Below are 12,884 nucleotides of genomic sequence, written 5' to 3'. Positions count from 1 at the left end.
GTGGGGGAGGGGCGCGTGGGTGGCTCAGTGGGTTAAAACCTCTGTCTTCCGCTCAGATCATGATCTCAGGGTCCTGGGATTGAGCCCCACATCAGGCTGTCTGCTCAGCAGGGAGCCTGCTTCCTCCTCTCTCTCTGCCTGCCTCTCTGCCTACTTGTGATCTCTGTCTGTCAAATAGATAAATAAAATCTTTTAAAAAAAAGTGGGGGACCCCCCCCCAAAAAAAATTGGAAGATACTATTTGGAACTTATCAGAGGTCACAGCTAATTGGACAGGTTTCCAGCGCAGACAAAGAGGCTTAGGAGTGAGAGTGACGCCCTAAAACCCACAGAGCTGAAGCACAGCCAGTCTGCTCTCAGCTGTTTCTGAATTAGTAAAATGCTTACCCACAGTTGGCTGAGAAAGGAAGCCTGATCGCATTAGAGTCTGTGGGAAGGTCTACCTCAGAGATTCTCTCGCCTTTCCCAGGGCTATCGAGAAGGGGAGGGAAGTGATGGCAGACCCATCCTACCACTACTAAGATCCAAAAAATTTTCAAAAATTTTTTGAAATTTTTTAAAGCAATGGGGAGGCCCAGCCACCCCAGAATCCTAAAGAGAAATTCTCTAGCAGGCGGAGCAGTAGCCCCCTACTCCTTTTCCCCCTTCACTTTTTCCTTCTCTCCTCCCTGGCTGTTGAGTGCTCACCTAGCCTTTAGAAGGAAGAGTCTGGGGGCGCCTGGGTGGCTCAGTGGGTTAAAGCCTCTGCCTTCAGCTCAGGTCATGATCCCAGGGTCCTGGGATCGAGCCCCGCATCGGGATCTCTGCTCAGCAGGGAGCCTGCTTCCTCCTCTTTCTCTGCCTGCCTCTCTGCCTACTTGTGATCTCTGTCTGTCAAATAAATAAATAAAATCTTTTAAAAAAAAAAAAAAAAAAGAAGGAAGAGTCTGGATTAGCTCATACTTCGATGGCATCAGGCCTGCTGAGGCCAGGGGAAAGCATACACCTCATTTCCAGGCCACTGTGTCCTTCGTTTCCAGCCAAGGATCCAATTTCAGATGGCCCCAGAGATCCAGGTGGCCTAAGACTGAGGAGTTATGAGGGGACGGGGCTGGGGATTTGGAGCCCAAATGAGGTGAGAAAATATGAGTACTGGGAAGACCCTCTGGACCAGAATACATAGCAAAGCTTCATTTTTATTTTTTTCCATCCAAGACCTTGAAGTAGTTGTGCAAAATGAGAGGCCCCTACAAAGCCATCCTAAATAAATCTGCAGCTATCTTGCTTCAAGAATCGGAAATCAAGTTTTCCTCCAAACACACCAGACATTCGGACATTGGAGGATGTGTGCATGTGTGTGTGTGTGTATGAGTGTGGGGGGTGCTATCTGCTTGCTGTGCAAATACAACATCAAGAAATGTTCCCTCGTTTGGGGAGGGTATGTGCTGTGGTGAGTGCTGTGAAGTTTTACTTCTACTTGTGTAAACCTGGCAATTCATAGACCTGTATCCCTGGGACTAATAATACATTATATGTTAATTTAAAAAAAAAAAAAAGGAAAAAAGAAATGTTCCCTTGTGCTCCGCATCACACTGGATTACCACCTCTTCCCTTACATTAATCCTGAAGCCTTCACAGTCCTTGTGGAATGATCGAAACAGAGGTTAAGGAATACTGGAACAAGGGTAAGATCTCGCCCAACGTTTTTTGTTGTTGTTTTTTTTCCTTTTAAGATTTTGTTTATTGGGGTGCCTGGGTGGCTCAGTGGGTTAAGCCTCTGCATTCTGCTCAGATCATGATCCCAGGGTCCTGGGATCAAGCCCCACGTCTGTCAGGCTCTCTGCTCAGCAGAGAGCCTGCTTCTTCCCCGCCGCCCCCAACCCACCTGCCTCTCTGCCTACTTGTGATCTCTCTGTCAAATAAATAAAATCTTAAAAAAAAAAAAAAAAAGATTTAAAAATTTTTAAAAAGATTTTATTTATTTACTTGGGGAGGACACAGAGGGAGAGGGAGAAGCAGACTCCCCACTGAGCAGGGACCCTGAGATCATGACCTGAGCCCAAGGCAGACACTTAATTGACTGAGCCACCCAGGAGCCCCTCTCCCAACTCTTCAGTCATACCCGTGGTTACGTAGCCTATTCTGAGTTAAGATCAGGCCCCTCTACAGTCAGACAAGGATATTTCAGGTTAACTTTACTTGAGGGAAGAAAGCCAGGGGATGTGTCTTCCTTCTTCTCTTATAACAAATACTCCTTGAACGCCATAATCTGATGTATTCGGTATTATACCTAGCCCCAGATTGAAGACTCCATGCTTTTCCGAGTCTGGAATTTCCTCTTTTATCTCTAGACAGATAATGAGTTAAATTTCCCAGAGAGCACCAAGGAGAAGATTGGGTGGAGATGAGAGATGAATCAGCCTCTGACACCCCCAGGGTGACATACCTGTCTGCTGCCCCCACAGACATTCCTGGCTCCTGACTCACCGGGTAGGTGGGGCGGGGACTGTTCTGAGAGGAGCGCACCTACCCTGCAGAAACCTGCCTCCCTCCCCTCACCCCTCCCACGGCAGGGACAGTGGGCTGGGGGAGCCCTCTGAACAGGGCGAAGAATTGGAAAGGAACAAAGGATGTAACCAGGGGAAGGAACGTTTAACTTGGTGAACGTGCCAGGAAATTGGCCCCCTACACAGTCTTTTCCCATTGGAGACAATTCCTTTCTGCCGGGCCCTGGGGTGGCGGTTCGATGAAAAAGTCTGTTTGGATTCTTAGAAAGTCCAAGACACAAGCAGGGCAGCATAACATCATGTGGTTCTTTTCAAACTTATTTTTAACTCATGAAACTCCAGTATACAAAACAGACATATGTGTGACGATTTTAGCCAATGTGTGTGGGAACAGGGGAAACCCAGACTGCTGGCCTCCTGCCCTGTGGCAGTTTATGGGGAACCCTCTGAACACAATTTGGAAACAGCTGTTGTAGTTTAAGAATCATGGGCCTTGGATTTAGACCCGTTTCCACTCCCCAGACATGTAAGTAATTTTATAACCTTAGTTATCGGGTTATTTAGCCGCTCTGAGCCTCAGTCTCTTCATAGGCAAAACAAAGATGCTATGTATTTCTGTGCGGACGAGGTCCGACAGTGGCTGGCCCACGGCCGGCGCTCCAGCCATTGTTATTACTGTACTCTCTAGGAAGAAGTGGGGCCTGTTGGTCAGATGGGCAGTCTCGGTGCAAGCATCCAAAATTAGGTTTTCTCAAAAAGGTGCTGGACATTTGGACACTGGACATGTGTGTGTAGGAGTGTCTTGCTTTTCTGGAAGGAGCCACTGTGGTCTGCCTGACCCCAGTGACTTTACCTCCCTAGGGTCCTGGTTAGTTCAAAGCCTTGCCCTTTATCTTCTACTCCTGGGGTTCTAGACAGCCAATTTGCATTTTGCTCTCTGAAGTAACTACATATGTGAGAAGAGTAGATACCTTCTTTAGAAAATTATAGGTTGTAGATTTTTCCTATATCCGTCAACTTCTTGGGAAAGGAAGATCTTTTCAAGCCCTTAGCCCCATTTCCTGGTGGGTCAGGTACTCTGGCAGGACAGGAAGGATAGGGCTGGGGTTACTGAATCTTTGTGAGCTCCAATCTCTGTCTAGACAGCCCTGCCTCATCCCAGAACCAGCTGTATTTCCATTTCCACAATAGAAGACCTGGCACTCCACTGGGTTTCCAGGCATTTGGGAGGATGGTTTAAAACTAAGTTCCGAGGGGCGCCTGGCTGGCTCAGTCCATGGAGCACGTGACTCTTGATTTCAGGATTTTAAGTTCTAACCCCACACTGGGTATAGAGATTATTTAAACAGCAACAACAACATTTTAAAAAATAAATACAAATAAATAAAGCTAAGTTCTGAGCATAGTCCTGTACAAAAACCTTGCTGAAGGCACTGGAGGAAGAACGTAAAAATAATGAGACAAAGTTACCATTTTTAGGAAGCTGTCTGAAGAGTTAAGAAATAGACCCAGCACATGGCTGCAAACCCAGAGGTGAAGTCAAGTAGATATGAAATCATAACTGAATAAATGTCCCTCTATAAAGGAAAGGAGTTGGTAGGATAGCATATCCAAAAGCTTTGTATACATGTTAAAGGGAGAGGGGAGGCAACTAGTCATGTTCTGACCTGAAGCTGGGCTTTGGAAATTTGGAATTTGGCTTTGGAATTTGGAAAACTCCAGGAGAAAACACTTAAACTCAGATAAAATGCACATGCCATAAAAATCATCCCTCTCAAAAGACAAATGCCATATGATTTCACTCATATGTAAAATTTAAGAAACAAAACAGATGAACATAAGGGAAGGGAAGGAAAAAATAAAATAATATAAAAACAGAGAGCGAGGCAAACCATAGCAGACTCAACTACAGGAAGCCGACTAACGTTTGTTGGAGGGGAGGTGGCTGGGGAGGTTGGAGCATTGGGATGATGGGCAAGAAGGAGGACACTTGATGTAAGCAGCGCTGGGTGTTACATGCAACTGATGAATCACTAAATTCTACCCCTGAAACTAATAATACAGGATATATTAACTAAATCATATTTAAAAAATTAATCCCCCCTCAAGAGTACAGTTTAGTGGTTTTTAGTATATTCACAAAGTTGTGTAAATACCAACACTTTGGTGATTTTTTTTTAAAGTTTTTATTTATTATTTATTTAAGTAATCTCTACACAACCATGTGGGACTTGAACTCACAACTCCGAGATCAAGAGTTGTACGTTCTTCAGACTGAGCCTAGCTAGCCAGGCGCCAGTATCAACACTATTTGACTCTGGATCATTGCATCACCCCAAAAGAAATTCCGTACCCATTAACAGTAGGACTGAAAAAATGTAAATGTCAAATTTAGGTCAGGAAGAGATGGCAAGAGATGCTCATTGACATTCCGTCCTGGTAAGAAAGCTTTAGAGAGATTATGTCATAAACAAAAAGGTCTGGGACTTTCATGGTCAGAAGCTGGTGCCTAAACTGGCTCACACCTAGCCATCTGATTTGGTGATATTCCAATCCACAGCATCTGCTTCTGGAATCTCTCAACGCCAACACATTACCTTAGGGGTAGCTCATTTCTTTTCCCATATAGGGCAACCATGAGTGGTGTAAGATAGACAAAAGTCAGAGAGTGAGAGAAAAGAAAGAAGATCTCTTCCCGGACTGACCCATTAAGAGAAAGTCACCAGACCTGTCTGGTAAGAGAAAATGGGTCACTTCCAGATCAGAGGGAGAGTCACTTGCCCTAATCCAGAGTCTCTGCCTGCTTGCCTTGAAAACCAACACCCTTCCAGGAAAGGAGAAGAGAAAACCCGGAACTCGGAAGGCAGCAGAGTGGTCCTGCCAGCTTCCCTTGTAGAAGTAGCTCTGATAAGAGTCCTTCAATTTCCAGTCCCTCGGGTGTGACCAAACTTGGACTCTGGGGAACCTGAGGAGGCTGAACTGAGTTCCCTCTATCTTACCAGTGACTACTTGATATCAGGACAGTATCCTCTGGTGGCCCAGTGAGCATGCAGGACAGCTTTGGCAATAAAGCTACTCCTGGTGGTGTCTGGGTGGCTCAGTGGGTTAAAGCCTCTGCCTTCCGCTCAGGTCCTGGAATAGAGCCCTGCACTGGGCTCTTTGCTCCACAGAGAGCCTGCTTTCCTCCTCACTCTCTGCCTGCCTCTCCGCCTACTTGTGATCTCTCTCTGTCATAGAAATAAATAAAATTTAAAAAAAAACAACTTGAATTTAAAAAATAACAATAAAGCTACTCCTCTGGACCAGGCCTGACTGACAATTGGTACGGAAATGGATCAACCCTAGACTACTGATGCTGGAAGGTTTAATAATAGCTAACATGTATTGAACATGCCCTGTAGACTACTTTAGGCACATTTATTTTCTCAAACTTCATAGCAACTCTTTTTTTTTTTTTTTTTTTATTTACTTGACAGAGATATCACAAGTAGGCAGAGAGGCAGGCAGAGAGGGGGAAGCAGGCTCCCTGCCGAGCAGAGATCCCACGACCCTGAGATAGTGACCTGAGTCGAAAGCGAGGCTTAACCCATTGAGTCACCTAGGCGCCCCATAGCAATTCTTTAGGTACAGTTTTTCAATCCCCACTTTACAAAAGAAGGCACAAACGAAAAGCAGAGTCTTGACCAAGGAGGGCTGGGATTCAAACCCAAGGCAGTTTTGACACCCCAGTTTTTGTCAAGACTTTCGCCCAAACCCTTTGATACTGAGGGGGAACCTGAGACCCAGGGAAGGTTCTAATGGCTTTTCCAAGGTCGCAGAGCCAGTCGGGGACACAGTCCAAGCTCATCGATTCAGGGCTGCCTGGATCCTGGAAGGTAGTGGGGACGCACTGGTGGCCGGGCGGCCAACCCTGCCCGCCTGCCCAGGCCGGGCAACGCCAGCAGAGCAGATGACTCAAAGGGCGGGGACTCCTTTTGCCGCACGGCCCCTCCCGGTCCCGCTGCTCCGTAGATGCGGAGCTCTCGGGCTGAACGGGTGGCAACTTGTCTGAGTGAAACCGGGAAAGCGCTGCCCCTGGGGCTTGGCGGACTGCACAGGGAACCCCTCACTCCGGCTGAGCATCGAGACGCCCGCTGGGCCGGGCGGTCGGAGGGAAGACACACCCCGCGCGTTCCGCCGCGCTCTCCCCCATTGGCTCGTCGGGTTCCGGGGGCGGGTTCCTGAGCAGCTCTCTCCCGAGATTGGGCGATATCGGCCTCGGGCCCGCCTCCAGCCCCAGGCGGTGAAGGCGGGAGCCGAGCTAGGCTGCAGAGGGTCCCGGCGTGACGGAGCTGGCGGCTGGGGGCGGAGGCGGTGAGCTAGGTTGGCTTGGGTGGCCTCCGCTCCCCGCGGCCCTTCCCACCCAGCTCGCGGCTCCTCCTCGCCTCCCCCTCTCATCTTGTCCCCGCGTCCGAGCTCTGGGGCGGGGGCATTCCCCTCTCAGATATGGGCTTTTAATGGCGGCGTCATGCCGCTGTCCAGATTGTGCTTCCCTTCTCTCGGATTGGAGCGCTTGATGGGACTCTTCCTCGTTTTCCGATCTGGGATGCTCCCTGCCGCTCGCTACAGCCTCTCCCTGTAGCATGGACCTGACACTCCCTGCTTTCCTGTCTCCTCAGATCTGGTTCTTCGGCCTCCTGCCCTGGGCCCCTTCCGAGCAGCGTCAGAGCCGCCTTTGCGCTCTCCTGACCCTCCCGGGTCCAGACCAGTTTGTGGGGGCCCCCCCTGGGAGGGCTGGACCCCCACCCCCTAGCCTCTCACCTGGAGTCACTGGCTCCAAAGTCTTGCCTGTAGGTCACTGAGCCAGCCCCATGAGAGGTCAGGGCCCTAAATCAGAAGCAAAAGTCAAGGTCTCTGAAAATCATAAGCCAGTCCCTGTCCCATCCCTCCACCAATAACTGGAAGAGACAGAAGGAGTGTCACAGGGGAACTTTATTGAGAGAAAACAGGGTCACACCCAGCAGACACGCTTTCCCTGTCATTCTGGGTCGTACACTCACTCGCTCTCACTCTCTCTCAGTCTTTCACACACTCATCCGCCACACAGTCCAGCTCTCAGCCGCAAGGGTGGGACACTCCTCAATTCCTAAGTTTCAGAGGCAAACGGGGTGGGAAAGAGTCAGGAGGGGTTAGAGGTGGCCCTGTTGGCGGTGGGGTTTGGAGGAGGGGTGCAGAGAGCAGAGGTGGGTGGGCTGACCCCTGGCGAGGAGCTCCCACAGCTGCAGGCAGAGCCGGACCCTCTGGCTCCAGCTGGCCTTAGCTCTGCTGGTCCCTCTCCTTGGAGCTCTTGTGAGCAGGGTGCAGAGCGTTCGGGGAGAGGGGTCGGCCCTCCCACCCCTACTAGTCCTCTCTGCCATGGTGGAGGTGCTGGGGAGGGCAGGGCGCGGCAGGGAGGGGGCGGGCTTGGCTCAGCTCTGGGGTTCCTCGGGAGCCTCGCCTGCCTCTTCCCCGGCGTTGTCGGCGGTCCACAGCGTCAGGTTGTCTCTCAGCAGCTGCATGATGAGGGTGCTGTCTTTGTAGGAGTCCTCGCTGAGGGTGTGCAGGTCAGCCATGGCCTCATCGAAGGTGGTCTTGGCCAGTGAGATGGCCTCCTCGGGGCTGTTGGCGATCTCATAGTGGAAGACTGAAAAGTTCAGGGCCAGGCCCAGGCGGATGGGGTTGGTGGGCGGCATCTCCTTCTTGCTGATGTCCATGGCCTCCTGGTAGGCCGACCGGGCTGAGTCAATGATGCGCTTCTTGTCATCACCGGTGGCCACCTCAGCCAGGTAGCGGTAGTAGTCGCCCTTCATTTTCAGGTAGAACACCCGACTTTCAGCATCACCTGCCTCCTTGATGAGGTGGGTGTCCAGCAGGCCCAGCACCGTGTCACACACGCCCCGGAGCTCAGTCTCCACCTTCTCCCGGTACTCTCGCACCTCGGGGCCCTTCTCTTCCGAGCCCTCTTCGTTGCCTTTCTGCTCGATACTGGACAGGACCCTCCAGGCAGCCCTCTGGCCACCCACCACATTCTTGTAGGCCACTGACAGCAGGTTTCGCTCTTCGCAGGATAGCTCCTCACCCTTTTCCACAGCGCTCTTCATGTAGGCTGCCATGTCCTCATAGCGTTCAGCCTGCTCTGCCAGCTTGGCCTTCTGGATCAGACTGGCTCTCTCCATGGCTCTGGTGACAGACAGACAGGTGGCGGGCTAACTCGCTGCCTTGAAACCAACACTGGATTCTGAGCCTCCCCTGCTCTCTGCCTGCCTTTTGGCTGGATGGCCGGGCCCCAGAGACGGGTGGGCAGGGACAGAGGGCGGGGCTGGGGCCCAGGACCTGCCTCCCTCTCCTATTCTCCCCACACCCTTTCCGGCTCTTCCTTAAAGGTAAAAGGCTGGGCTGTGGGGTGAGTCACAGGGGCAGTCAGCGGGAGAAATCGGCTGGGCGTTGGCCCCATCTGCACAGACACCTTTCCGGGCTCCAGGCTGCCCCCTCTTGTTCAGGGCTTCGATTACATGAATGCCCACAGAGCTGCCCCAGTTTCTCGAATCAGATCCTCCTTCGTGGTGTTCTTCCAGGGGCCAAGGATGGCTTCAACCAACTGGCTGCTTCAGCCTAGCTAGAGCCCATGAAGATCGGTGCACCCAAGAGGACGGATTCTTAATCCTACCAGGTACATGTCCCACCTTGGTTCAGGTGAGATAATTATGTTTAGGTAGGGCTGCAGTTTCCCAAGCACCTTCACATCCATGATTGAATTTAATCCCTACCATGTTTCTGTGAGACACACTGTGACTATTACTCCCACTTTAGAGATGGGAATGCTGAGGGATGAGATTTACTCAGGGTCACACAGCTACTAAGCCCCCTGCATCCTACTTCCTTCCTTTGGCTTCTCCTGTCAAGGCCTCTGCCTTGTGAGGTCCAGGCTGTATTTAGAAGTGACATCCAGGCTTCTTCCGGAGTTTGCCTGAAGTGATTCTATCCCCCGGTCATCACTCCCCCTCAGGGTTCCCTCTGAGTTCCCAGGATGCACAGGTGGCATCGCTCAGGGTGCCACTTAATGAAGTGTTTAACGAGCGGGCCCTGACGCTCCAGCCCAGCCTTTGTAATTAGTCACCCAGTAGGTTTGTTGGACACCTTCCCCATTACAGCACAATTTTCCCTTTCAAGTTGGTGGCCTGTTGCCACTTGTTTGAGGACCTACCCTCTGGCTCTCCACGCCAGGTCACCTACCCCCTCCAAGCCGCCTGCCATCATGTATCAGCGGGGCTCACACAGGGTGGGGGCCCAGCTTTCCTGCCTGACTCAGCCTGCCCTCTGTCAAAGACTGGGAAGCAGGCCACTTGGGTGCTCAGCCCACTTTGGATCCCCAGCGGGGGACGCTAGCACCTGGGGAGAGAGGACCGAGATAAAGAAGGTGGTGGTGACACCTACCATTTTGTTTTATGGGGTAGCAGTCCCAGGTGAGTGCTGCCTCCCCCAGCCTGCCTCTTAGAAATTTCCCTGTCCCTTCCCTTGGACTGTGGCCCTCCCTCTGACCCCTGGCAGAGGCCTCAGAGATGGGATGCTTCTCTCTTGCCAACCTTCTGTCCCTCTTTGCTGGGATGCTGTTCTCATTCAGCCAGGAGTTTCACCTGAAGGTGTCGGCACCCTGCCCATGAGGGTAGGTTCCTCCTTATCTGCCCCACCCCTAGCCAAAGCTCAGATGGGGCTCAAGGGTGGGGCTTCCCTCACTGGGATCCAGCCAGCTTAATTTGGGTGCCAGGGCCATTTCACAGGTCTGTCTCTCCCTGGTTCCTCTTGGTTGGAGCCTCAATGCCCACCTTCCCCTCCTGGAGGGAGGCTTAGGCCAGAACTCAGAACCAAAGAGGAGATCTGCCTCTTTGAAGGAAAAGGAGCAGCATGCCTAGGCAGATACTACAGGTTTTCCAAGGAAACAGAAGGGATTTTAGGCTTGACATCTCCAAGGCTTTGCTCAGATGGGATCACCCACACAGAAAATGATGGAAAGGAAATGCATTAAAGTACTAATTTAATAGAGCATATCTTTAGGTAGTGGCATTCCAAGTGATTTTTTTTTCCTTTTGATTTTCCTATTTTCTTCAACGGTAGATATGTATTATTTTCTATAAGAGCTAGAATAACCTAGTATCTTTGGAATAAGATTGCCTGGGTTTAATTTTTAGAAGATGTATTGCCTTGGCCAAGTGACCTAACCTCTGTAAGCCTCTGTCTTCCTAAGTGTAAAAGGGGGTTTGTTGTGAAGATTAAATAAGTTGATGGAAAAGCACATAGTAGAGTGAATGGTAACTGTTATTATCATATGAAAAAAATCCAACCAATCTTATTATTATAACCACATACCCTTAAAGCACTGACATGGAGCTGGGTTCTGTGAAATGACAACAGGGTCCCAAACCAAGCCTTACCTGAGGACTGGACCCTCCCCAGTTGAGTGTCCTTAGGAGAAAGAAGACAGATGAATGGTCAGATGTGCTCACTCAGCACTGTCTCCTCCCTCTCCAGCAGACATTCCTCTGGCCTACACAGGCCTGAGGCCATCAAGGACCTTCCTTTGTACTAGTCATCCAGCTCAGGCTTTCCCAAGTCCTGGGGGAAAGCTAGAGATCCCAGAGCACCAGAAACCTGGAAGGCAGGGCCTGGCACGCCTAGGAATTTTGGAGGTGCTCTGTTTCTAGGAAGGCAGCATTCTCTTCCTGTCACTCAAGCCAGATGTGGTGGTGGAGACCACAAGCTCCATGCCCTCAGCACAGCCAGAAGAGAGAAGAGCGAAAGGAAGCCTCTTCACTCCTCCTCCCTTCGCCTGCCGAAGCTTAGGGGTGAATCTGGGAGCCAGGCTACCTCCTGCCCGCTCTAGCCTGTCGATCCTGACTCAGTTCCTGTCTCAGACACCTCCCTTTGCCTCCAGGCCTCCATTTCCCAAGTCCAGGAGCCCAGGCAGGCAGGAGACGGCAGGCCCTGGCAGGGTACGGAGCTCCACCGTCAGCAGCCTGAGTCAGCAGGACGGGAGTCGGGGCTGTGGCTCAAAAGGGGCTTTCCTCATCCTGCCCGCTCTCCTCCATATAGCATCCATCCCCACAGCATGTTCAAGAGGCAAGCGATAGTCACAGGCTTGTGACAGAGAAGGCAGCAGCCAGTTGCTATCTAGCTCCACTGAGAACAGACAGGACTCTTGAGTACAGCGGGAGGGAGTGATTAGAATCCAGAAAGGTCTTCCTATGAAATTTTTTCCAGTCTTGGAATGATCAAATTAAACAAGTGACTGGAGGGAGGTATGACACTTCTCCCCCTGGTTAGTTGTAAATAAGACGTCAGTTATCCAGTCAAGGGTTCATTCTACTAGTTGCCTTTGGGAGGGATTATTAGATTACTTTTAAATGACTCAGCGATCCCGAGTCTTTTTCTCCTCAAGGCTCTGTTTAGAGTATCCCACATCTAGACCAGTCCAGTCTGGGTCACAGAGTGGAGTTGGTGGAAAGAGAAGGGAATGTGGGGCTGTGGAACTGCATCCCAACTCGGTTTTAAGGCCTTTCGGGAGAAGGGAAGGTCCCATCTTGCCTCTGAGCCTCAGTTTTCCCATCAGTACAAGGAGGCCAGCATAGATCACCTCTAAGCCCTCTGATGGCTGTGAATAACAGCTTCTAATTGGGTTTCTCCCTCTGAGAGGCCCTAATCCTGAAGGAGCCCTACTCATTCCTTGGGTAGTGTAGAGGGGTCAGAGGTTAGGGCAGAGATTGGGTTCAAATCCTCGATTTGCTGCTTTATCAGCTGGGAGATCCTGCACAACTCCTGTGCCTTCCTTATGCCTCAGTTCCCTCATCTGTAAAAAAAAAATGCTGACATCACCTTCCTCATAGGTTTAGGTGAAAAAAATGGGCCTGGCACTCGGTTAGCGCTTGCTAAATGGCTGCCGTAATTATTTTCTAGCTCTTAGCATACGGTGTGCATATCTCAATGTGGGGCAGCAGCTGGGAGAAGGGAAGGTTCCATGAGATTGTTAACCTGGGCTAGGTTCAGTTCAAGGGTGACAGTCCCACCTTGGGTTGGCGCTGTTGAGGTCACCTAAGGCTTGAAGGCCTCTGGCACTGAGACCAGTTCTAGAAGAGAAGACTGAAGAGGACACTGGCTACTCTTCTGATGTCACTTCTGGCTTCACTGTGCCTCTTCTTTTAAATCTCCAGAAAGGGGGGGTGGGGCGCATAGGTGGCTCAGTAGGTTGAGTGACTGATTCTTGGTTTCCTCTTAGGATATAACCTCCTGCATCTGGCTCCGTGCTCAGTGGGGACTTAATGTGAAGATTCTCTTCCTCTGCCCCTCCCCCCAGCCCCCTGCTAAATAAATCAATCTTTAAATCTCGGA

At 50.9% G+C, this 12,884-nt stretch overlaps 1 protein-coding gene and 1 long non-coding RNA gene across 2 annotated transcripts; one reads left to right on the top strand and one right to left on the bottom strand.

The window, feature by feature from the left end:
• The first annotated feature begins 2,883 nt into the window (after window positions 1-2,883).
• On the top strand, window positions 2,884-12,884 carry LOC106003995. Its single transcript, XR_001176810.2, has 3 exons — window positions 2,884-3,012; window positions 9,080-9,174; window positions 12,772-12,884. It is a non-coding gene; the product is annotated as an uncharacterized LOC106003995 (long non-coding RNA).
• Window positions 7,440-8,749, bottom strand: SFN (stratifin). The gene has a single exon (XM_004741090.3). The coding sequence runs from the start codon at window positions 8,678-8,680 to the stop codon at window positions 7,934-7,936; it is 747 nt and encodes a 248-aa protein (XP_004741147.1). The 5' UTR covers window positions 8,681-8,749; the 3' UTR covers window positions 7,440-7,933.

The sequence above is a fragment of the Mustela putorius genome, unplaced genomic scaffold (genome assembly GCF_011764305.1).
Source record: "Mustela putorius furo isolate JIRA1106 unplaced genomic scaffold, ASM1176430v1.1 tig00003853_pilon_pilon_pilon, whole genome shotgun sequence".
Lineage (NCBI taxonomy): Eukaryota > Metazoa > Chordata > Mammalia > Carnivora > Mustelidae > Mustela > Mustela putorius.
This window is presented reverse-complemented; position numbering and strand designations above follow the sequence as displayed.

What these genes read in the sequence shown, in the direction of transcription:
- SFN (XM_004741090.3), bottom strand. Translation starts at nt 8,680, where the DNA reads ATGGAGAGAGCCAGTCTGATCCAGAAGGCCAAGCTGGCAGAGCAGGCT.